This window comes from Stegodyphus dumicola, chromosome 2 (assembly GCF_044657685.1).
Source record: "Stegodyphus dumicola isolate Sdum_Otavi_A_Nest chromosome 2, ASM4465768v1".
In the NCBI taxonomy this organism is placed as follows: Eukaryota; Metazoa; Arthropoda; class Arachnida; order Araneae; family Eresidae; genus Stegodyphus; species Stegodyphus dumicola.
The window spans coordinates 201,581,951-201,607,856 of NC_140769.1; the positions used below are offsets into that span (position 1 = coordinate 201,581,951).

Below are 25,906 nucleotides of genomic sequence, written 5' to 3' on the forward strand. Positions count from 1 at the left end.
AATTAACAGTATAGAACAGCGGTTCTCAACCTTTTGATTAATGCGTAAACACAAATTCAAAAACTTTAGTACCACCACCACATTTTACAATGATTATTTTTCACTTTTTCAAGAGAAATATTAAAACAAAATATATTTTGCCATTTGCACTAGCTATTGGCTATATTAAATGTGCACATATAAAAATATATTAAATTAAAAATTGGTTACCATTTTAATTATCAAAATTTACGTTATAATACTTCAATTCTAAAATTTAGTGTGAAATTGGGCCTGTTTAAGATATATCAATTTCTTTATGTCTGGTCTTATTTTACTTAACTTTAACCGTAAATTAGGTTCTAATTTTAATTTTGTTCTGTATTTCTTTTTCAAATGAAACATGGAAGAAAATCCTTGTTCACACAAATAGGTTGTGCAAAAAAGCAATAAAAATTTAATAGCTTTATTTGCAATGCTTTTAAAATCTTTTTTTCGGTTCAGCCAGAAGTGTGATATTTTGGAAAACTTCAGTTGGAGTTCAATCATAGGAAATTTCTAACAATTTTTCTTTTCTTTCATGAGATTTTTGAATTTAATAGTTAAAAATACTTTGTTTCTTTGCGTACCACCTATATTTCTCTTGCATACCACCAGTGGTACATGTACCACCGGTTGAGAATTGCTGCTATAGACAATTTACTTTTCAGTTATATACTTCTCCAGGATGACTGAGCTTAGCACCAATCTAGATGACTCTACCTATACAAAGAGATCAATGCTAGCCTCTTTAACTGATCAAGGTTTAAAGTATAGATTCTGCTAATCATTTCCAAATGGCCCTCTTTCATATTACAATATGCATGCATTACATTAAATATCTCTGAATGGATGACAGTGACAGCACTGATATAGTCAATGGCTTTTTTTTTATAACATGATCTTCTTGAGTAACTATTTACCTGTGATGTCCTGCATCTTTGGATTGGTTACATATTTCTTTTTGATTTAATGCTGTTAATACCAATCAATTACCACATGACTTTGGGCAAAATGACAGTTAATACTTCTGATTAAACTACACATGAATTAAAATACTATTTCTTTTATACACTGCATAATGTGACTTCTCATGACTTCTGAATAAGTCTTATAACATTACCAACTATAGTAAATAATTTGTTAATTTGTCTAACAGATGAAAGCACTTATCAAGCTCATTTTGTAATTATATCTTGTGAGCATGTGCTGCCTGTCAGAATGTAAAGCTTACATTAGAGCAAATCTAGATGTCGAGGGAGGCTGTACGCAATGTGAACTGTAAATATAAGTGTACTTTTGTAATCAGCATTCTTTACTTAGCTAATGCCACATGCACAGAGTATGAGAAGATCTGCATTAGTACTATTTGGCATTGCAGTGACCACGACACTGGCACTGAAATTCTAATCATTTGCATAACTCTTTGAAAGATACCTGCATGCTGAGTTTTGTGGCTGTAGTTCAATTTTTTATGGGTCTATAAATTTCTTTCTGGTCCCCTCCATAGAGAATGTTCGAAAATCTGTCAAACTCCACAGGCTTCACTTTCTAAACTGCAACAATTCTTCATGCTGAATTCTCAAAAATTTATCTTTCAAAATACCTTTTCGGATAAAAAGGTTGTCATATTTTTGCTGATTTTAATATCAAAATTTACTCAAAATGTCATAAACTACATAAAACTAACAACTGCTTTAAGAACATTTATTAATCAGATCTCATAATTAAAAATTTCAAAGATATATATGAGTATAGTTATAAGTATTTTGCAATAATATTGTGTACAGTCAAAAGTCGTTAATTCGGACACCCATAATCCGGAATGATCTATAATCCGGACCTCAAAGCTAAAAACTTTCTGCGCATGCGCCGCGTTGACATCTGCGGATAGGCGATTACGCGTGCGCGTAAGACCTTTTACATCTGCGCATATGCGTGTGCGCAAGTGCAGAATACGTTTTCGCATGCGCGTTTTATGTATAACGGACGGAATAAGCTAAAATTATCTAATTATCTATTTCAATTAATGTTGATGATTGTGTTGTTCCTTAATTTTCGAATTGGATCCGGCTTATTATTTTTTGCAGACTGTAAGAGCAATACTATAAAAGTAAACCTGAACTTTCGATTATATCAAATAGAATTTTCGATGCTGGAGCTCCCAAACGATCTACAAAACGAAAGTATGTTTCGATGTCCATCAAACAAAAAGTGGAATTGCTGCAAAAAATGGATAAAGACATGAAGAAGGTGACAGAGAGGTTAGTGAAAATGAAAAAATTTCAATTGACAAGTTAGTCGGTATTCTCGGCACAGCAATTACGGGACTTGAACAGCGGAACTTCATAACTGAACAAGAAATTATGTCTGTTTATAGAATTAAAGAGAAAGTATTATCACATAAAATGAAGCAACTTAAACAACTTACATTGAAAGAAATGTTTAATAAAGTAAACAAATAAATATTAAGCTTTTTTTTTTTTTGTAAATTTTGATACCCTTTAGATCATAATTGTTCTTTATTTCATAAATTACGGTTTCATATTTTTAATTTTAGAATTTCTGCATGCCATCTTACGAGATTTAAACTGATGATCTATAATCCGGAATCGCCGAAGTCCCGACGAGTCCGGATTAACGACTTTTGACTGTATAATGAAAACACAAAGAAAATATATGTATTGTTGTTACATTTAAAGTAAACCTGACAAAAGAAAACTTCAAAAGTGCTTTGATCACACAGAAACGCCTGTTAAATAAAAACACACCTACTTCAAAAAAAGAAAAAAAAAATTTCCCCAAGTTACTGATTAAATAATATGATGTACAACTAAAAAGGACACTTTTGAAACTACTTTATAGCATAAATTTTTAAAAACAATTTTTCAACCCATTTTTGTTTTCCTAATACTCCAAAAAAAGATTTAATAATCTTAAAATGGAAACTACTTACAGATCTGCAGCTTGCTGGCAGTCTATAAGTTAACTTTGCTTTGTCAACAACACTTTGAATCCATTTTCTCATTTCTTCAGGTATCAAATAGCCATCTTGAAATAAAACCTTTAGTAATTTTGAGTAACGGTCCTCATACTTTGCAGGATTCTTCAGATGATATTTTACAAAAGATGGAGTTTGGGGCTGATAAATTACCTTCAAGATTAAAATAATAATAATAGTAAGTAAAAAATTATATATATTTAAAAAAAAACTTCAAGATAGTTTATTTGACAAGAAATATAATTTAAATGCTTCTTATTTAAGCATATTGTTGCGTGTATATGGCTTTGCAATAAATTGAATGTGCAAGTCCAATAAAAGGTTAATAAAATATATTCTCAACAAAAGAAATATAACGGAATGCTGGATTTTTTCTCAGAGATATTTGTACAATATCACGCAATATAATCAGTAGTTATCCTTTAAACTACTAAAAATGTTACACAGAACACAATCCATAGCACAGAGAAAGCTAATTCGATCAATAATAACAACAGCAGCTAACTAAAGAACAACAGAGCTGAGATGTTTCTCTCCAGCTTTTTAAAGCTTTCAATCTGTCGTGAGAGAGTTCTAGTAATTTCTTTGCTTCTGGAGATTTCTGGAAAGCAAAAGAGTAGAATTATAGTTACAGCTAACATAGTAGTCAAATACATTTTCAATGTAAATAAAAGAGAGATCCATTTATTAAATGTTAAATGCACGTGCTCCTGTATTTTTTAATTTTTGGCATAGTTTTCTCTTAAAATTTATCATGTGTTGCACTGCATGGGGAAATAAAACAATTTTAATTATAATTATACTAACATTAGCTATCTAAATACAAAATTCGTAACAATATTTATTTACAATATAACATCTTCCGTCACTACATGACTCTAATTTAAATGTCTTTTAATATATTTTACAAATTTATACATATAGGAAAAAATATGTAAAATAAAATCCTAACTTTAAATTGTAACAGCACATAAAGTCTCCTATTTATTTTGGTTATTCCTCATGTCCTAACAACAGTAATATGCTTATAATATATGTCTTTGAAATGCACAATTTCGAAATTAACTCTGTCATATCATTCTTTTATAATGTTCATGATGCCTGAACTTAAACAATGTTATGGAACAATCTGGTTTCAGGGAAAATTCTAACTATTTGTTTGATTTCATGACAAGGGGGAAAAAATTGTGTGTGACAGTGGATATGCTGTAGGTACTGGCGAACACAAACAAATGAATTGGAATAAGAACTCCTTTCCCTTGTAATAACAGAGAAAGACTTTCTATCGCCTTAATGAGTCAAATTCTTTATGAATCACAGACAGCTCGCTGAAAAGAATGGGCATTGCTTTGAAAGAAATGTTTTATTGTGCATGGCTGGTGGAAATGACTAGAAGCTAAAACTAAGGAAAGTTAAAACATATAGTAAACAAATTCGTTTTGTTTACTATATATTTCAACTTTTTCTTTTGGGATGCAAGATAAGCAGTAGCTTTTCGAAACATTCCCTTTTATTAAGTACAGCACTGTTTTATTGTTAAATAGATTTTTGAATGAAAATGAAGCAAAATGTAAACAGACTATCTATGAGGCCTGTTAGTTTTCAAACATTTTTTTCAGTTTGCACTGAGTTTCTCTGCTGCACAGAGGTAACTAAAATACGTTAACTACCTTTCTTGGAGGAAAAAAAATGCAATGGATAATTTTAATATTTGACTAACTGGTTTGGAAAAAAAGTTGTGCAACTGACGATGAACAATATAAGAAAGACGCGCAAATAGCTGTGCCAGAAGTTAGTTTTAATTAATAATTAAGTTAAATAGTAGAAAAGATTTGTAGAAAAGGGAAATAGGAAAGTGAGAAGAAAGAAAGGAGAAAGCTAAATGAGAATGAGGTGTGCTAAGCAGTTAGAACGACATGGGAGGGGGAGTAGTCCAATGATGATGAGCAGAAAAATGCAAGGAGAAGGAAAATTTACAAAAGATTTGTCAACCTTATATATGATGATCAGCTGAATTGAACTGTTGCTTAATGTCTGTTGGAATTTTGTTTAAAATTATTATTTGGTGTGCGATGATTGGGAGAAGAATATAAATGTGTCAATTACAGACTTAGAAGATGTACAGTCTCAGTGTTCAATAAGACTAAGGTGTGGGAATATGGGCAATGTGTACCTGTCAATGATGCTTTGGATGCACAAAATATCAAATTAATGACTCCTTCAATGATCAACAGGAATGATATTCAATACAGTTATTTAGAATATGAGGAAGAAGAAGAACATGAGTATGTAAATTCCAAGCTTAGAAACTTAAAGCCTTGACTTTTGGCAGTGATGAGAATAGTGTGGTGATCTATGTGTAATGTCTATGGCAGTTTACTCAGGGATTGCTTTATCAGTCTTCTGCACCTCTGGATGCTGTTGTCTCAGGTGATTCTTACGACTGTTATTGGGACTTATGATAATAGTGTGCTGGATTAGTTAAGTGGTGGCTTGTGCTGGATTAGTTAGACTGTTATTGGAAATAAAGAATTCATTTGGTACAAATCAAAAGTTTTCCTTGGTAGGAACTGAAAACGTAAAACCAAGAATTTTAAAATACAACTCAGCCATACCCTTTAATGACTGCTGCTGTTAAGAACTCTTCACCTCCTCTTAGCATGCAGTAATGAATATGCAGTCCGTAAGCAAGAACTCTAATTTAAATCCTAACTATGTCAAATTTAATTTTATATGACAGTTGCAAATTTTGGGAATTGTACGCTGTACCAGAGATTGTGCAAACTTTATATATATTTGTGCAAACTTAAGAGCCATCACTGGAATGCTTTTTATTATGATCTGGTGACTTTTTAAAGAATTTAATGCACCAGATATTGAGCTTTACATGTTAAATGTGAACTTATGGAAATATGGAAAATGAAAATTTGTGATATGTAAGCATATGTGTATATTTACCTACCACAGAACAGCTTTAGGAATTCTAACTTGAGTTTAATCCCAAATTGAACCTGGGTGTTTGTACTTGAGTATACTCAAAAGATCTGGATTATAGAACTCACAATGATTTTTTATCATTTTGTACATATTATATACAGTACAAAGTCTTTAATCCAGACTAGTCAGGACTTCAGCAATTCCGGATTAGGGTTTTTTCTGGATTATAGATCATCAATTTAAATCTGGTAAGATGGCATATAGAAATTATACAATTAAAAATATGAAACCGTAATTTATAAAGAGCAATTATGATCTAAAGGGTACAAAAATTTACAAAAAAAAAAAAAAAAAAAAAAAAAGCTTAATAAAATTAATAATATGAAACCGTAATTTATGAAATAAAGAGCAATTATGATCTAAAGGGTATTCAAATTTACAAAAAAAAAAAAAAAAAAAAAAAAAAGAGCTTAATATTTATTTGTTTACTTTATTAAACATTTCTTTCAATGTAAGGTGTTTAAGTTGCTTCGTTTTTTGTACTAATACTTTCTCTTTAATCCCATAAACAGACATAATTTCTTGTTCAGCTCCACTGTTCAAGTCCTGTAATTGCTGTGTCGAGAATACCAACTAACTTGTCAATCGAAATTTTTTCATTTTCAATAACCTCTCTGTCACTTTCTTCAGTATTGGAAGCAGTACATCGAAACATACTTTCACTTTGTAGATCTTTTGGCAGCTCCAGAATCGGAATCTCTTTTTGACATAATCGAAAGTTCAAGCTTACTTTTTATAAAATTGCTCTAACAATCTGCAAAAAATTATAAGCTGGATTCAATTAGAAGATTAAGGAACAACGCAATCTGCAACATTAACTGAAACAATTAGATAATTTTAGCCAAGCTTATACCATCAGTTACACATTAAACGCACATGCGTAAACGTATTATGCACATGCATAAAGGTATTATGTGCATGTGTAAATGCTATGCATGTGCAGAAAGTTTGTAGCTTTGAGGTTTGGATTATAGACCATTCCAGATTAAAGACTTTGTACTGTATTTATAAAACCAATGACACAACAATATTAGCATGATACTGAAATATGTGCACTTTTTCTCAGCTTCTTTGTCCTGCTAGTTTTCTGCAATAACTTTTCTCACTCATTTCAAATACGTTATAAAAATATTATAAGCATAAATTGAATTATTAAATAATACATATGATTTGAGCCAATTTAGCCGTGCACATCTGCATAAAAAATGTCTTCTCGATAAAGTTTTGTTAACAATAAAGGAAGCATATCCAAACTCATGTGTGTGTGAGAACAGAATGTAAAATAAAATAACATTAATTTGTCACAGCCCCTTAAGTCTCATATTTAATTTGGTTATTTAAACAAAAAAAATTGCTATGTACTTATAATAAATTTCTCTAAACTGTGTTATTTCAGATTCATCCTTCTTGTCATGTGCTTATATAACATTTTAACCAATAATAATGTTAAATTTTGAGGAGCAAAACTTTGAGTAACCAATTAGAATAAATAAAACAGTAACGGTTATGTAAAATATGTTGTTAAGCTTACATAATTGAAGAAAGTTATAATTTAGATGCATTACAATAAAAATACTTATTTATTCAGTAAAATTTTTACCAAATCTAAAACGAGTGAACACACAGCAGCAACTACATGCTTGCTGAAAATATATAAAAAGTAGAAGTTGTTGTACTGGGGTTTCTAATTTAAATTTATAATGACTAAAATTAAAATTACATTTATAACATCCCCCTCTTTTGAGAACTGAAAAAAGGGATGAAGATACACAATCATACACAGTAGAAATTAAAACAAAATTAAACAAAATTAATGATCATATAACTGAATTAAAGTAATGAAATAAAGACAACCGATTAATATCCACATCAGTCGTTAAAATATCATACAGGTTTTATCAGTTTGCCAACGCATGTCATATAAGTACCACTAGCTACAGAACAATCAAGAATAGCAGTATTCCTAGATGGACTAGAATTATGAGCAATCACAGGTGCTGACCAAGCTGCAAACAAATCTGCTGATGTTCTATGTTGACAGTTGATTATCTAAAGAGTTTAATGTGGATTATATTTCTTTAGCAGTGCACACTATTCTCTGCTGTAATGATATGATAACATTGTTATGGTCTTCTGAATTATTTACCTTTTTTCCCCATTTCTGCTGATTACTGACGAGAGCTGTTTGTGCGGTTGTAATGAAAAAATAATGGTCATAATTATGTGGGCTGTGTTGTCTATATACCCATCATTTCTGTATAGCACTGCAATCAAGGTGAGAATAAATTGCGCAGGTACAGTAGGAATTAATATATGAATGAACTAATATATGAATGAAAGCTTTAGCAGGTGACAATATGCTATTCATAGACCCACTCCTGTGTTCCATCAAAATGAGGTGGACATCACTTTTATCTTGCACAGTTAAGTTACATTTCATATTCTGCATGCAGTCTTCTAGCTGACCCTTAGAAGGATAATTACGGTTTGAGGGATTAAAGAAAATATCCCAACTTTAGTGAAAAAGGTGATGAAATTCTGAAATTCTTTAGAATTAGATGGTGAACCACTGTCAGCCATTATTTCCTCTGGAATACCAAAATATGCAAAACTGGTTTTTAAAGCACTGATTACAGCAGGTACAGTTGTCTGATGCAAATCCTGTAATTCTGTATATTTGGAAAAGTGTTGGTTATTTAAGATTGGCATATATATAACATTCTCAAAAGAATCATCCACTTCTAACAAAAATACATTATGGCAATATACAAAAAGAAAACTTTATTAAAGAAAATAAGACATGAAAAATCTTACCACATTCTACCAAACCATAATAATAAAAAAACTCTCTCTTCCAGATACATTTTTAACTCATTCTTTTTACAATTTAATATCAATGTTGCCAAAATATTAAAACTTAAAATTATGCTTTATAAACAAATACTATCAAAAAGTAGTCAATGACCAAAAGTATACATTACAGATGAGAGGTGGAAGAAATCTATGGCAAACTTTTGTCAAGTTCTATCAAATAACTTCCTATCTAGAAGATTTTCTTTACTATTCTGATTTTGTTTCTATAAGCAGATGGTAAAATATGATATCAGATTGTCAGTATCTGATGTCAGTCCAGGCCAGTAAAGAGAATGTCAAGTAAGGTTTTTACAAGTAATTATAACTAGGACGTAGATGCGGATGCTGAGGTATACCTTTGCAACAAGATTTCGGCATCAATAGTCACAGTCGATGACAAATAGTGTCTTTATCAATATGTAATTCAGAGTTAGAGTTCAAAAAGGGCTTATGAAAAGCATCAAGATTTTTTTTCCTTAGACCAGCTATTCAAAATGTAGCTTTTCACAATCTGTAGTTCTAGATTATCAACAACTGTCTTAAGTTTGGACTATGAAGCTTGAAAAATCACAGAGACCATTAGTTAGACATGATCTATATTAGTGGTAATAACAGGAAATGACGACAGAAGAGTCACAAGCATGAATTACAGCAAGAAGTTCTTTTTCTATTTGGGAATATCTGGATTGTGCATCAGTTAATATTGCTTAAGAATAAATTATTGGTTTACTATCCAGCAAGAAAACTCCACTTACTCCAAATAAACTAACATCAACAGAAAGTACTACTGGTTTGTCTTTATCAAAGAATTACAACAAGTGTTGACTGAAGATATTTGACTCATAGAAATGTTCGATCCCACTGCGCATCCTATAATTTTTTTCTGGAATAATTTTTTCAATAAATATCTCAAAGTAAGACTTTAAGAAAATCGAAGTACAAATCTCATTAAGTATGCTGTCTAGGAATCTCATCAATTTGTTTTTAATATGTCATAAAATTAGCAAAGCAACAATCTTGTGATTGGGGTAGATTTTAGTCAAGAATCTATCGATTTCAAGGCCAAACAGGTGCAGGTCTTTTTATCAGGAGTAAAGAAATCTGCAATGAAGGGAAAGCCATGATTGTATTTAAATTCAAAAGAGTAAAGCAAACAAGAAAGTAGTGCCATCTGTCAGCAGTAATAGTAATAAAAATTGAAAAATAAAGTTAATAGAATTTTCACTATTTCTTCCACTGGTGATCTGGATTTCCCGAATAGAGTCTTGATTAAAATCTACACCAAATATAAGGTTGCTTTGCTAATTTTATGTTTTACTTTTCTATATTTCTCTTCTGTCTTGAAAGTCTGATGGGCTGTATTTTTGACTAAAGTATGTTTTCTCACTAACGTATAACTTTGCCATCAAACCTCAAAAATACATTTTTTCCCAGAGGTTTCCTTAATTTAAAAAATTTTCCTAGGGGTTTCCTTAATTCTGGCTACAAGTGAACAAGGGTGTATATACATCCCATATCTATCATTCAGTATTCGTAAATTTCATGCTATCATTTACATTTTATCCAGGTTTCAATACTTGTTTTAATAAATGCCACTTGAATTGGTAGCCTGCTTCAAGACTGTTGCTGGCAGATAATGAACTAGTAGCCAATTCTTCACAATGGATTGGTAACAAATTCTACTAAGTTGGTAATCAGTTTTTCTCAGATACAGGAAATACACCTTGCTTGGAAGCCAACTCAGCAGTTTATATCACTAATCACTGTACTGGCTGGACAGCAGTACAGTACAAGGAGATGTTAGAAAGTAGCTTTAATGCTTGTGGTATATTTGACATTTCTTAATTTTTAACAAGAATCAGGACAAAATGGCAAACTTGCTGAGATGCTGGCACCATTCTTCAAACTGGGACCATCCCAATCAAACAGGGATGTTTGTTAAGCTCATTTTAAACAATAAACATATAATTATGTACCAATAATGCTTATTACATAAATACACTTCTAATTCTCTGTTTGATTACTTACTATAAAGAAATTTATATAACATTTTACTGGAAACCTGAATAATTTTTTATCATAATCACACAGCCACGGGCACACTGAAAACCATCAGCAAGCACAGGTTTGGGAAATACAAGACAATAGCTTTACAGAAAACAAGATATCATTTAAAATCATGAAATTGTACATGATTTTGTTGTACCATGTGATTAACTAACTGAAAAGCCCAGCACAATATATGAAATATCTGACGGAATAAAATTATTCTTCAAAACTTTTTTTTTCTTTCTTGATTTTAAATTATTAAAATTATTTTTCTCACTTGGCTTTAGAAAAATCTGGCCACTTACAAAGAAAACCCCATGTAGCAAAATGTATAACTTTATGAGGAACACTAAAATTTTTACGAAATTTTAGACAGTACTTTAGGGTTAATAGAGCATCAGCTGTAATTGTGCACAAAATACCTGTGGTAATCTGTTTTACCTCATGTTTAACTATGTAATTATATCATTTAAATACATGGAAAGAAATGGATTGATAGCTGCTGAAAGACCATACAAAGACAGTTAAATAGTTAAAGTTAGTCATGATAAAACAAAGACATTCATACTGAAAGTAGTTAGAGGAAAACAAAATGAAATTGTATTTCATTAGTACCAAAGCACTGATATGGTATTACAGAGAAAATCTAAATCACAAGAAGAAAGATTTACAGAGTGGAACCTGGTTTAAAGTTTGCACATTCCCTTTTTCTGATAACCATTTTGTTTATTTACTTGTACTCACAACACCATCCATGTTCACATTCACATCTGAACTAAGAGGCACCCCATAAATCAAAATGTACCTTTCGGATTAACATATTTCAACCAAACATTAAGTTTATAATTAAGTATGCTGTAATATTTTTTAAGTCACAAGATTAAAATTATAATAATAAAAATTTATGCTGATGTTTATGAAATGTTAAGTAAATACATTAGTTTTTATTTGTAGTAAAGAAAGAAATCAATAAATTACTTCCACATCTTCTTCTCTGAAAGGAAACTTTAATACTAGATTTATATCAAATTCATCAGGTTTGGATATTCGCAAATCAGAGTAGTAGCTGCCAGCATAAAAAGGTTTTTGGTACACAGTGGCAAACACCTCGTCTTTCTCTTTCATTTCTGCTACAAATGTGGTCATAAATTCTTTTAATATTGCATTATTAGTCTTCTCCATTTCTTCATCTAGTTTGATTTTTGTTCGTAAGATTTCTTTCAATATTGTCACAGTAGGGTTCTTCATTTTCTTTGGATTCAAATTTTCATTGTAAAGTGCCATTGTTTAACAACTGCATCAGACAGGTTTCTTGCAGATTCTAGAAGCTCCTAACAACATTAAAAAAGTTTCTACAATATTTATGCACACATACAGAGTAAAATATTTGCATTCATAATCAATCAAGGCATATAACATTGCTTTTCACAAATTCTTTAAACAGTAGCTTATGCATGTAACACTGACATGCAAGCTTTTAAAGTAAACTAAATGTATAAACCTCATATATTTCCTTAAATGATTATTTTTTTCAATGGGCATTAGATTAAAATAGTTCACTGGTAATAATCTACATATAAAAAGATAACTGAATTAAAGATTTATTATTATTTGTATTAATAAGAAAGGAAATGGGAAATACCTCTCTTTAATATTTAAAAAAACGTGAAATGATAGTAGTGAAATGATATTCTATTTTAATATTTAAATTTTAAATATAGTGAAATAAAAATATTTTATACTAAATGCAGAGTTGCCAACTCTCCCGATTTTCGACCGCTCTCCCGCCAACCCGATTTACAATATATTTCTCCCGACTTTTTCTTATTCTTAATATTTCTCACGATTTTTATGGAACTTGGCTTAATACTTTGTTATATGAACAAAACATAAAAAAAAAAAAAAAAAAAAAAAAAAGTGATTTTGGACGTCTGAAAGCAACTGAATTTTCTCTAGATAATATCTAAAATGAAACCTTGGGAATCAGATGAGAATTTCTGCTTTGTGATTGACAGCATACGTATGCAGAAACTTCGTTCTCCAGTTGTCCAATGGGCATCGAGCTCCACTGCGTGTCATCTGGCATATATTAGCCAATGAGCACAAAGCAAGCTCAAGGCCATTGGTCGTTCTTTGGATGTTCTTTCGCTATTTCGTTCATCTTGTCCTGAGTTGTGTGAGTACACGTGCCTTTAGGAAATAGTTTTAGAAATTATCGTCTTTTGATATGTCTGCGAGAAAGGTGAAATACTCGTGCACGTTTCAAAAATCGTACACAGTTGACTTTCCTTCCATTATTTCTTCAAGGAAATGTAATAAATTTGCGAGGTGTACCATCTGTCGTTTCGATTTTTCAATTTCGCTTGGTGGAAGGGCAGATGTTCTCAAACATGTGCGTACAAAAAAACACAAGGACAACATGAGTTGTTTTGAAAAAACGAAAAATTAAATTTTTCTTCGGAAACAAAAGACCAAAAAGTGATTAATTCAGAATGTCTGTTCTCTGCCTTTTTACTGGAGCACAACCTGCCACTGAATGCACTGGATCACGCTGCAGCTTTATTTAGAAAAATGTTTCCCGATAGTGAAATCGCTAAGAAATACTCAAGTGCAAGGACCAAAACAGGTGCAATTGTTAAAGAAATGGGTTTGAAAAATAAATCTTCAGTTATTGATTGCATTAAAACAGCTCCGTTCTGCCTCTCTACGGATGGAAGCAATAATACCAGTTCAAAACTGTATCCAATTGTTGTTTATTTTTTTAATCCAGAGTCTTCAGAAATTGAGTGCAGTTTACTTTCTGTCCCCACTTTAGAAGGACATTCGACAGGCTTTAATATAGCACAGCAAATTATTAAAACTTTAAAATAAAATGCAGTCCCTCTGGATAATTGCTTAGCGCTTGGTGCCGATAATGCACCAGTAATGGTAGGCTTGAAGACTGGTGTTGCAGGCATCTTAAGAAAGGCAAATTCAGATTTTCAGATTATGGGGTGCACCTGTCACCTCTTAAATTTAGCAGCTGAAAAAGGGGCAGCTTCTTTACCATTAAATGTGGATGAACACATTGTTGATATTTATTATTATCTTGAAAGGAGTTCTAAAAGAAAGGAAAAATTGAAACAGTTCCAACAGCTGCATAATACTGAAATGAAAAAAAGTTTGATTTTTTGTAATTTCTGCATCATTCAGCAATTCAACTGGCAGTTCTCAAAATAATACTGCAAAATATAAGCGTAAAGCTGATACAAATTTCTCTCAAAATAAAAAAAAAAAAAAAAAAATTTGCTCAACAGACGAACTGTAAGTTTGTCTTGTGAAGAACGAATATTTATGTTTTTTTCTTCGGACCTTAACAAAGCTTTTTGCTTTTTTTTACAATTCATTTTGCCATCATTCGATGTTCTGAACACAATTCTACAAAGCAGAATTCCATTAATTCATGCTTTGCAATCAATGATTTATGATCTGTTTAAAGACATTTTATCAAAGTTTGTAAAACCAGTCTGTGTTTTGTCTTGTAATTCTATATATGATGTGATTTATGGTGAAACAGAAAATCAGAAGGAAGATGAAGATTTGGTAATAGGAGCTGCAACTACAAAAGTAGTGGAAGAACTTTCAGAAGAAGACAAAAATAAGTTTTATCTTCATGTTAGAAGTTACTTCTGTCGAGTATGTGATTACACACTACATAAATTTCCAGTCAACGATGAAGTGATTTCCATGCTAAAGTTGCTGATGTTTCTGCTCTAGCAAATGCATCTTTTTTTGATATAAGGTACTTTTTGAACAGATTTCCTGTGTTACTTCGTTTAGTCATGAAAGATGATGATATTGATGTTGCTACTGATATACTGCAGTTGCAATTTTGCAGTTTACAATTAGAAAACTTGGATGAAGTTATAAAATCAGCTAGGATTGACACCCAGTGGAGGTTAATTGGAAAATTGAAAGGTGCTGATGGAATTTTAAAATATAGTGAACTCTCTAGAATTATGTTGGCCATCTTGACAGTTCCCCATAGTAATGCAGAGTGTGAGAGGATTTTCAGTGTTGTTGCGAAAACGAGGACTAAATTTAGATCTAATATTAGTGATGACACATTAGAAAAACTTTTATTAGCGAAAGCAGGCCTACGTGGCAATTGCTATGAACAAAATTATGAAGTTTCTTTCTTAACGAGAGCAAAATCTGCCACTGTCCATAACATTTGTATAAAAACTGATTAAAGTGCCTTTTTTTTTTTTTTTTTTTAAACGATGAAAGTAATAAAAATGTTTTTTATGTCTAAGGTATTTTTGTTTTGCTTGCATTTAAGACTAGTAACTATTTAAAGTTAATTCATTATTAAAAACTATATTTTTATCATTTAAAAAGTCTTTTTAACATTGTGAAAAATCTCCTGATTTCTTAAAAAAATCTTCTGATTTTTGAGATTCATAGGTTGGCAAGTATGGGGACGAAAACCTGGAAATTGCAGCAGATGCGTCGGACTATGCTATAGGTGTTGTACTCATGCAAAATGGCCATCCTTTGGCATTTTTTAGTAAAACGTTGAACCCTACACAAAGGAATTATACAGCTACAGAGAGAGAAACATTAGCCGTATTAATGGCTGTACACAAATTTCGAGTTTATTTCGGCAAAGCGTCAGTAACAGTCTTTTCGGATCATGCGGCTGTTGGTAGACTTTACTCGGGGAAAAACCTAACGCCCAGGTTAATAAGATGGGCTTTAAAACTCCAAGAATATAATCTAATAATAAAATATAAACCGGGTAAGGAAAACAATGTAGCTGACGCACTTTCTCGTATAAAACTGGACGATGAAGGTAATGAACTTAAATGTGCTGTGTTGACTTAAAAATTTTAGATTCTAGAGATACAATTATCGCTGAACTGAAAGCTGATCCTGAATTTGGAAGTATCTATGCATATTTGAAAGACTCCGAAACACTATCATAAAATGTGTTTGCGTATTAAAATAGTTATCTCGTAAAATGTGGCTGCTTTAGTTTCCTCGTATGAGTTAATAATAGCAATTTGGTCTCCGTAAAATAAATCAACATCATGAATTTTACTACTATCTTATTATTATCAATCTACAGTATCTATTACATTTATGTTTTAAATTATATCAGTTATATACATTATTTAAAAATAATTAACTACGGTTATTTATTTCAAATTATTCAGTTTGTGAAGCAATTACTGATTGATTAAATTTAAAAGGTGTATTACAGATCTTTATTCTGCTGAACAGCAATCAGAACTGACTATTCGAGAGTTATTGCAGGAATTTTTAAACTATCTTTACACTGTGCTCAATGCTAATACATTCCAAACCACTTGGGTGGTAAATGCATGGTAGCATAACAGTAACGAACGTTGTAGACATATTAGATACTTTTTGGAAGCAGACTAGATGAAAAATTAGTAACCGCCTTCGCCGGGAATTGAACCGCTGACCTCTGGAATACCGGCACAGTGTGCAGAACCACTACACCACGAAGGCACACTAGGAAAATGGGAGAAATACCTTATATACTCCCCTTTATAAAGGAAGACTGGGGTTTTCAGAGGACCCAATCGCCAAATCCTGGGTGGGGAAAAACCTCATCCAACACCCTTTTAGTTCGGGCGCCACTGTAGGGACATTACGTATTTTTTGGAAGCAGACGAGATGAAAAATTAGCAACCGCCTTCGCTGGGAATCGAACCGCGGACCTCTGGAATACCGGCCCAGTGTGCAGAACCACTACATCACGAAGGCACGCTAGGAAAGTGGGAGAAATACCTTATAACGTAACGAAAGGAAACTTTTTGAATAACATTGATTAAGACATTTTTAAGGTCAAAAATTGCTACTGATAAAATTTTAATTTATCATTAAGTATAATCCTCATTAATAATGACACAGTAGTTTAAAATGCAGTTATTTTATTTTCAATTTTTTGAATCAAATTTTTCTTTGTTTCATTATTCACACAGAAAATTATTCGTCATTCACATAGAAGCATTTTTATAACAAAAGCAAAATCATTATTTATAAAAACAATAACAATTCATTTCATATAATGAAAATTACACACCGTGTTCACAAGTCCTTACCCAGCTTTTATTTTCGCAATCGGAATTTTAAAATTTAGAGAAAATAATTTTGTACAAATTGCGTTATATCATTATTTGTGCGTTCCTCCTGTCCCTATACTTGCGTTAAAAAATTTGTTGTAAAAAATAAAACACAAAATGTGCGACTCCCGTTCAACAAACAATGGCCAAAAATATTTTGCATTAAAATCGAAAATCACATTCAGGGGCGGTACGTAAAATGAAGAGTTTAATATTGGCATTTCTAAGAAACAAAAAATAAAATATCAGTTTAAAAAAAAGAAATAAAGGTGGCTAGGATTTCTATGTAGATTACTAAGAAAAGTATTCATCAATAGAATTTTTTGCAAAATGGAGATCTTATTCACAGGGCCTTACAAAATTCTTGTTTTAGAAAACAGTGGCAGGCTTCAATATTGTCACAGAGAAAACTAGTAATATTATTTCCATTAATTCAAATATTCGTGTTTCATGAATTTTTATGTGACTACCAGATTATGAATTTTAGGTAATAAAATTTCATGAGAGTATTAACAATACACTTTTTGGACTTGTGTGAGAATTCTTTCGGCATTCCAAATATAGTAAATTTATAAATTAAAGAGTTTAATAAACCACAAAATCATACCAATACTTGACACTTAAGGAGGAAAAAAAATCAACTTCAACTATTCCAATTTATTTATAAGCCTTGTGAATGCAATGAAGTCAAAAATCGCAAATTTTTAAATTAAATAGCTTGGCCAATATTTGTTATACGGGAGTCGTAAGTTTCATGTTTTATTTTTTATAGTGAATATAACACTTTTTTTAAATTATACGGATCGAAAAACGTATAAAAAAGTAAATTTTACAAAACTGACTTTTTTAAAATTTAAGATTGCCTCTCGCCTTTTTTTTTTTTTTTTTTTTTTGTATGTCTACCACCAACGATTGCGAAAATAGTGAAAATAAAGCCCGGATAACACTGTGCACGGTCTAATACTGAAATTCTTTTGTCCTGCCGACCTGAATTTGTGCTCATATACTGAACTCGAAACTAGTGAACCAGCTATCTTTCATTAGTTCCAGATATGTCAGTAAACGACGTTTTTAAATGTTTGTTTCTCGCACTGTGATAAAACAACGGTACCTAAAGCCATCAAATTTCGAATAACATAATCTTCCACCGAATATGGGCATGTGGAAGCGCTAGTTTGGAATTCGAAATTTGTTTCATTATCTATTTCATATTAATTCAGAAGTCAAACAACAAAAGTCAGCGTTACATTTTCAAAATTTTCACAGGACTAGTTTTGATGGTTCTACCGAACCACCATCCTCAGCTGCAAAACCGCAAATGAACAAGATAGGAAATAATGATTAGATAAGATAAGAAAACCTGGACAAGAATAAGCAAGTGGCGCCATCTGTTGGTGAAACCAAAACTAAAACATAATTTCTTTAAAGGCCGAAGGCAAAGATGGATTGGAATTAGAATCGTTAACTAGGACAGAAGGAATTTTTATGAATGTTAAATGCCTCTAGAAAATCAAGGTCTCCAATGGAAGATGTTTTTGAATAATTTTCGCAGCAGAAAAATTGAAAAGTGTGATTTTCGGACCAACAATGTTGAGCAACAGAAGACTTCTGTGTTTCCTTTTTTTTAACATATAACCTCATGTTCCTTGACGCGAAATTTTAAGGCTCTCTTAGTTTGACCAATGTAAATTAAACCACACTGGCAAGGAATCCTATAAATACCCCAGGAATTCATATCCGGAATGGGGTCCTTGAGTATGGAACTCGGAATTTTATTGATGGGAGAATAAACAACCCGAAAGTTAAATTTCTGCAAAATATGTGCAACTTTATAGCTAATTGATGGAAAGAAGGGAATGACAACAGAATTTTTATAATCTCCTAAAACAAGAGTGTGCCTTTTAGTGTGTTGAGATGAGAATTTTTTAAATGCTTGATTAATAATGTTGGGTAAAAAGCTCCTGCCAATAGCTATTGCTTTTAAATAATTTAGTTCTTCATCAAGGGATAGTTTGGAGGAGCAAACTTGAAGAGCACGGAAAACATAGGAATAAAATGAAGCTAACTTTTGTTTAGCCGGATGATATGATTTAAAGTGTGGTGGAAGGCAAACTGATGAAGGTTTACGGTAAACCGTAGTACTGAAGTTGAATATGTTACGTGTGACCAGAATGTCGAGAAACAGAAGGGAATTGCAAGTCTCAAGTTCAAAAGTGAACGGAATAGCAGGATCAATAGAATTCATTGTTGAAAGTACTTTATTTAAATTATCTTTATTACCTTCAAACAGGGTAAAAGTATCGTCTACGTAACGGAACCATGCCGGGAAGTTGGGATTGAGGGGGCTTTCCCATGGCTAATACCTTAGTTTGCTTGTAATATTTATTTTGGAAAACAAGATGTGTTTGTTTCAAACAGAGTTGAGTGAGAGAAATTAGCTCATTAATTTCGATGCAAGAGAAATGAAATTCGCGAAGTCTGGTTTCTAGACATCTTAATGAACCCTCCACTGGAACATTGGTGAATAATGATTTTACATCAAAAGAAACCATGAGCAAATTTCTAGGAGAAATGTTTTTAACCTTTTTTACAAACTTTGTTGAATTTTTTATGGTGTAAATGTTATTGTCTAATGGAGTTGAAAATCTAGAAACTATTTAGCTAATGGATACGAGGCAGTACCTAAATTTGATACAATAGGGCGGAAAGGAATACCACTTTTATGAATTTTGGAAAGAGCATATAATCTGGCACAATTCGCAACAGATGGGATAAGCGAATATTTTAAGTTGCTTGAAATGATTTGTGAAGATTTGATCGCAGTTTTTATTTTTGACAGGTCTGAAGGTGAAGGATCTGTAGGGATCAGATTATATGGTCCTTCGTTTAAGAGTTTAGTGACACCATCGATGTAAGTGTTCTTATCCATGACGACTTTCTCTAAAGTTCTTATCCATGACGACTATCCCTAATCTGATCCCTAAAGATCCTTCACCTTCGGACCTGTCAAAAATAAAAACTCTAGAGGCATTTCACATTCAAAAAAATCTTTCTGTTCTAGTTAACGATTTAACGATCCTAATTCCAATCCATCTCTGCCTTTGGCCTTTAAAGAAATTTTGTTTTAGTTCTGGTTTCACCAACAGATGGCGCCATTTGCTTATTCTTGCACAGGCTTTCTTATCTAATCACTATCTCCTATCTTGTTCATTTGCGGTTTTGCAGCTGAGGATGGTGGTTCGGTAAAACCATCGAAACTAGTCCTGTGAAAATTTTGAAAATATAACGCTGATTTTTGCTGTTTGACTTCTGAATTAGTATTTGTTCGGCGTGTTATTGTGTCTTAATCTATTTCATATTTTGTAACACTTCAACGAATTTTTGATTAACAAACTCAAGGATTTCAAAGCAAGCAATGGCCACACTCTAAGGGGGGGGAACCTTTTATGTCCAGCGCGCGGAAGTGTGTATCGGAAATTCTAAAGATAGGCTCATTTTAAAATTATTTTGCGACAAAGAACATGATATTTAATAAATAAAAGTAACACACAACAGGTTAAGAAAAGTCCCTTTGGTCGTAATGTAAAATCTGAAAGCTTTCAGAATTAAAAAAAAAAAATATTATAGTATTATTAATTTATTAATTTTCGCACTTTTCTTCCTGTCTTACAGTTTTCAATTTCATACATAGAACAGTCAATGGACATTTCAAAAGATATAATTGTAACAAAAATTTAGCATTTTATTCTTTATTATAGATACCGATTACTTCATATTCATGAATTAAATCAAAATATAAGGATTAAAATGGAAATTCTGAGATTTAATTTATGCGAAAATTATTTAAAAATAACAATATTGTCAGAATAATGAGCACAAAAATGAAACATTTTGCATGAAAGCGATGTTGTCAAAGCAGGAAAAATTTATAAATACATTTTAAAGTTATGTTCATGAAATCTTAAATATTTATATCTAACGTACATAACAGAAAAAAAAAATCGAATTTTATGTTTCTGTTTCACACTGAAATATCTTTGTGTCCTATTTGTGTGTGTTTTGCAAAATGCATTTCATGAAGATGACTACTGTTTAATTTACCCTGAAAACGAATACTATTTTATTGATGCCATGCAATATTAAGTTAGAAAGTTTCATGACAGATATAGTCAAATTTAAGTAAGAAATTCAGAAACTCATTTAAGAAAAGGCATCCCTGGATGTTTTGTACAAAAATTAATTTTCGATGTTTCATCTTAAAAAAATTTGCCTTTGAAAAAAAAAACACAAGTAGAGCTACATTTATATTCAACACAAATCATTTAATGAAAAGAGGACATAAACGCATCTAAATAGATTTATAAAACAGCATTTCAAGTAATATTCAACACAAATCATTCACGGAAATAGAGGAGGAAAACGCATCTAAATAGTATCTCATATAGCAGCATTTCAAATATGCGAATTTTCAAGGCTAATTTTTAATATAACTAATAATTCCGAATTATTTAATGTACTTCGGTATAGAAAGTATTATCAAAAGTAATTACTTATACAATATTAAAATATTAACAACGTCCTACCTTTACTCTTACTTGGCGCCGCTCCTCTTCTTTTCACAGTGAGAGTCACAGCTGTTCGAGAGTTACTTTTAATGTGTAGGGGGAATACGGACAAGCGCCTGGCCCCAGCCACCACCCCTGTTCTTATTGGTTGCCGTTTATGACGTCAGGCTGAAAAGATTCCATTATCTTATGGCTACTATTCCATTATCTTAAGCTCTACATTATCTGTTTCGTTTGAGTTATGTCAAGGGGAACTTATAACTACTTGGGATTTGGTTCTCTCCTGTGTTAATGTGAATTTGTGCAATGTAACAGAATATTTGCAATTAAAAGGAACCTAACAGTATAAGATTATATGTCGGCACTTTTTATATAAATTGTTTAATCATGTTAATGGAATAGATAAAACTTTATAATGCGTAAATAGTGTTTGGCTAAGCAATCTGTATTCAATGCAATTCATAGCGCTATACTGATATTTAAGAAATGTATTTTATAATTTCATATAAAAGGAGACCATTAACAAGATTTGCTTCGTCAGCAATGTCGAGAAATAGCACTTAACTCTTACTGTGTAAATAATGTCTGCCGCAGTTTTCATGAATTAGCGGTTTATTTTGCAGAAAAGTGTTTTTAAAAGTGATATAAATGTAAAATTTAGTTATTTCTTTATAAAAATGAACTGTTTGATAATTAAATTACCTTCCTTTCATTTATTGCTTGTTGTATAGAGATTGTTTGGTATCAAAATTGTTCGTAGTCAGATTAATTTTTTACTTTCTAATCCTAGGCATTAATTTCTCCTCATTTATGGTTAAAAATAAGATAAAGTGATAAGATACTTTTAAATCGTAAAATACTTATAATATAATATCATTTATTTGACTTTGTCAATTGGAGTTATCATTCTGTTTTTTTTATGTATTATTGTTTTGTTTCTTAACTTTTATATCTTATAAAAAGTGTTTATTGTCAAATGACTTCGATATTCGTCTAATGACCAAAATACTGCTAAACGGTTATCGACTGCACATCGAATTGCACCTTTTTTTCTAATATTATGTATATTAACAATATATTTCTGAAGCTGCTTTTTATTTTTGTAATTTTTTCGAAAATATGGCAAATTATTCCATTGCTTCGCCTATTTCAGCGCTAAAATGACCTCGAGCTCAAGCTTTTGGCGCACAAAAATGCTGCAAAAATTCTTTTCGTCACTGTATGACATCAGAAGTCGTGTCCAATAAGAGCTTGGGGTGGTGGCTGGGGCCAGGCGCTTGTGGAATACGGGCGTTAAAAGTTTAGGTTTCGTATCGTTATCAATTCCGATAACGATGACAAGGAGTTTGGCGTTATCGGTATTATCAGTTCTTTTTCTCAGAAATATGAGATTGCAATTTTAATTGCCCCTGGTTAACAAAGAATTATCACGAGCAATAAAATTATCTAAGGATTCTCGAATGAGCATAAGAGGAAAAAATATAAGAAATACCTTTCCCATATAGTTTTGAAAGGTAAACTTTTAAGGACTGAACTCAATCGTTAATACTAGTTAGTAAGTTTTATATAGGCATATATCTATGCAAATAACACTCAAATAAATTATTAAAAGGAATGTACGAATGAGATAAAAATAAGTAAAGGACGAAAGAGAAGAAAATCTGAAAGCCTTTACGTTACGCCCAAAAGGGTGACTTTTTTAACGTTTTGTGCGTTACTTTTATTTATTAAATATGTTCTTCTCACTTAAACCCTAAAATTCAATTTAACAGTAATATCGCAAAATAATTTTAAAATGAGCCTATCTTTAGAATTTCCGGTACACAGTATCGCGCGCTGGAGATAAAAAAATGATTTTTTTTATCTGTACAGTGTTGCCATTGTTTGCTTTGAAATCGTTGAGTTTGTTCATCAAAAATTCGGTAAAGTGTTACAAAATATTTGAAATCGATAATAAAATATCCAGATGCCCATATTCGGTGGAGGATTACGTTATTCAAATCTGATGGCTCTAGGTACCGTCGTTTTATCACAATGCGAGAAACATATATACATGTATGCAGATTCTTCGGTATTTAATTTTTTTAAATATAACACAAGGCAATAATATTTGGTGGCAACAATTTGATAAGTGAAACAGGCATTTAAAGTTTTAAGCGCAAAATGCCGAAACGAAATTAATAGCCCTTCTGAACTAACGCCCTTTGGGCTAATAATAAAAAATAAAAAAATAAAAAAAAACCCTGCAAGTTTTTAGATTTTATATTACTCCCAAACGTTTTTTGTGCTACCTTTAGTTATTAAATATCATGTTCTTCGCACTTAAACCATAAAATTCAATTCAACAGCAACATCACAAAATAATTCAGAAGTCAAACAACAAAAATCAGCGTTAATTTACAAAATTTTCACAGGACTAGTTTCGATGGTTTTACCGAACCATCATCTTCAGCTGCAAAACCGCAAATGAACAAGATAGGAAATAATGTTTAGATAAGATAAGAAAGCCTGGACAAGAATAAGCAAGTGGCGCTATCTGTTGGCGAAACCAGAACTAAAACATAATTTCTCTAAAAGCCGAAGGCAAATTTGGATTGGAATTAGGATCGTTAACTAGAACAGAAAGATTTTTATGAATGTGAAATGCCTCTAGAAAATCCAGTTCTCCAATGGAAGATGTTTTTTGAATAATTTTGGCAGCAGAAAAATTGAAAGTGTGATTTTCGGACCAACAATGTTGAGCAACAGAAGTCTTCTGTGTTTCCTTTTTTCTAACATATGCCTCATCTTCCTTGACGCGAAATTTTAAGGCTCTCTTAGTTTGGCCAATGTAAATTAAACCACACTGGCAAGGAATCCTATAAATACCCCAGGAATTCATATCCGGAATGGGGTCCTTGAGTATAGAAGTTGGAATTTTATTGATGGGAGAGTGAACAACCCGAAAGTTAAATTTCTGCAAAATATGTGCAACTTTATAGCTAATTGATGGAAAGAAGGGAATGACAACAGAATTTTTATAATCTCCTAAAATAAGAGTGTGGCTTTTAGTGTGTTGAGATGAGAATTTTTTAACTGCTTGATTAATAATGTTGGGTGAAAAGCCCCTGTCAATAGCTATTGCTTTTAAATAATTTAGTTCTTCATCAAGGGCTAGTTTGGAGGAGCAAACTTGAAGAGCACGGAAAACATAGGAATAAAATGAAGCCAACTTTTGTTTAGTCGGATGACATGATTTAAAGTGTGGTGGAAGGCAAACCGATGAAGGTTTACGGTAAACTGTAGTACTGAAGTTGGATGTGTTACGTGTGACCAGAATGTCGAGAAACGGAAGAGAATTGCAAGTCTCAAGTTCAAAAGTGAACTGAATAGCAGGATCAATAGAATTCATTGTTGAAAGAACTCTATTTCGATGCAAGAGAAATGAAATTCGCGAAGTCTGGTTTCTAGACATCTTAATGCAACCTCCACTGGGACATTGGTGAATAATGATTTTACATCAAAAGAAACCATGAGTAAATTACGAGGAGAAATGTTTTTAACCTTTTTTACAGACTCTATTGAATTTTTTATGGTGTAAATGTTATTGTCTAATAGAGTGGAAAATCTAGAAACTAAATATTTAGCTAATGGGTACGAGGCAAACAGGGCAAAAGTATCGTCTACGTAGCGGAACCATGCCGGGAAGTTTAAAGTTTCAAACAATTTTCATTCATAATAATGCATGTAGATATCAGCCAGGATGGGACTGAGGGGGCTTCCCATGGCTAATCCCTCAGTTTGCTTGTAATATTTATTTTGGAAAACAAAATGTGTTTGTTTCAAACAGAGTTGAGTGAGAGAAATTAGCTCATCAATTTCGATGCAAGAGAAATGAAATTCGCGAAGTCTGGTTTCTAGACATCTTAATGCACCCTCCACTGGGACATTGGTGAATAATGATTTTACATCAAAAGAAACCATGAGTAAATTACGAGGAGAAATGTTTTTAACCTTTTTACAAACTCTATTGAATTTTTTATGGTGTAAATGTTATTGTCTAATAGAGTGGAAAATCTAGAAACTAAATATTTAGCTAATGGATACGAGGCAGTACCTAAATTTGATACAATAGGGCGGAAAGGAATACCACTTTTATGAATTTTGGGAAGAGCATATAATCTGGCACAATTCGCAACAGATGGGATAAGCGAATGTTTTAAGTTGCTTGAAATGATTTGCGAAGATTTGATCGCAGTTTTTATTTTGGATAAGTCCGAAGGTGAAGGATCTTTAGGGATCGGATTATA

At 31.8% G+C, this 25,906-nt stretch overlaps 1 protein-coding gene across 2 annotated transcripts in view; it reads right to left on the bottom strand.

The window, feature by feature from the left end:
* Positions 1 to 21,771, bottom strand: part of LOC118182598 (cyclic GMP-AMP synthase-like receptor) — an 80,575-nt gene extending 58,804 nt beyond the window's left edge. For both annotated transcript variants that reach the window (XM_085811636.1, XM_085811635.1), the window contains exons 1-3: positions 21,636 to 21,771; positions 11,897 to 12,249; positions 2,975 to 3,172 (exon numbers count right to left, since the gene is read on the bottom strand). In XM_085811636.1, the coding sequence (XP_085667762.1) occupies positions 2,975 to 3,172; positions 11,897 to 12,202 (504 nt within the window). In that variant the 5' untranslated portion in view covers positions 12,203 to 12,249; positions 21,636 to 21,771. The remainder of the gene's footprint in view (positions 1 to 2,974; positions 3,173 to 11,896; positions 12,250 to 21,635) is intronic.
* Between the last annotated feature and the right edge of the window lie 4,135 nt (positions 21,772 to 25,906).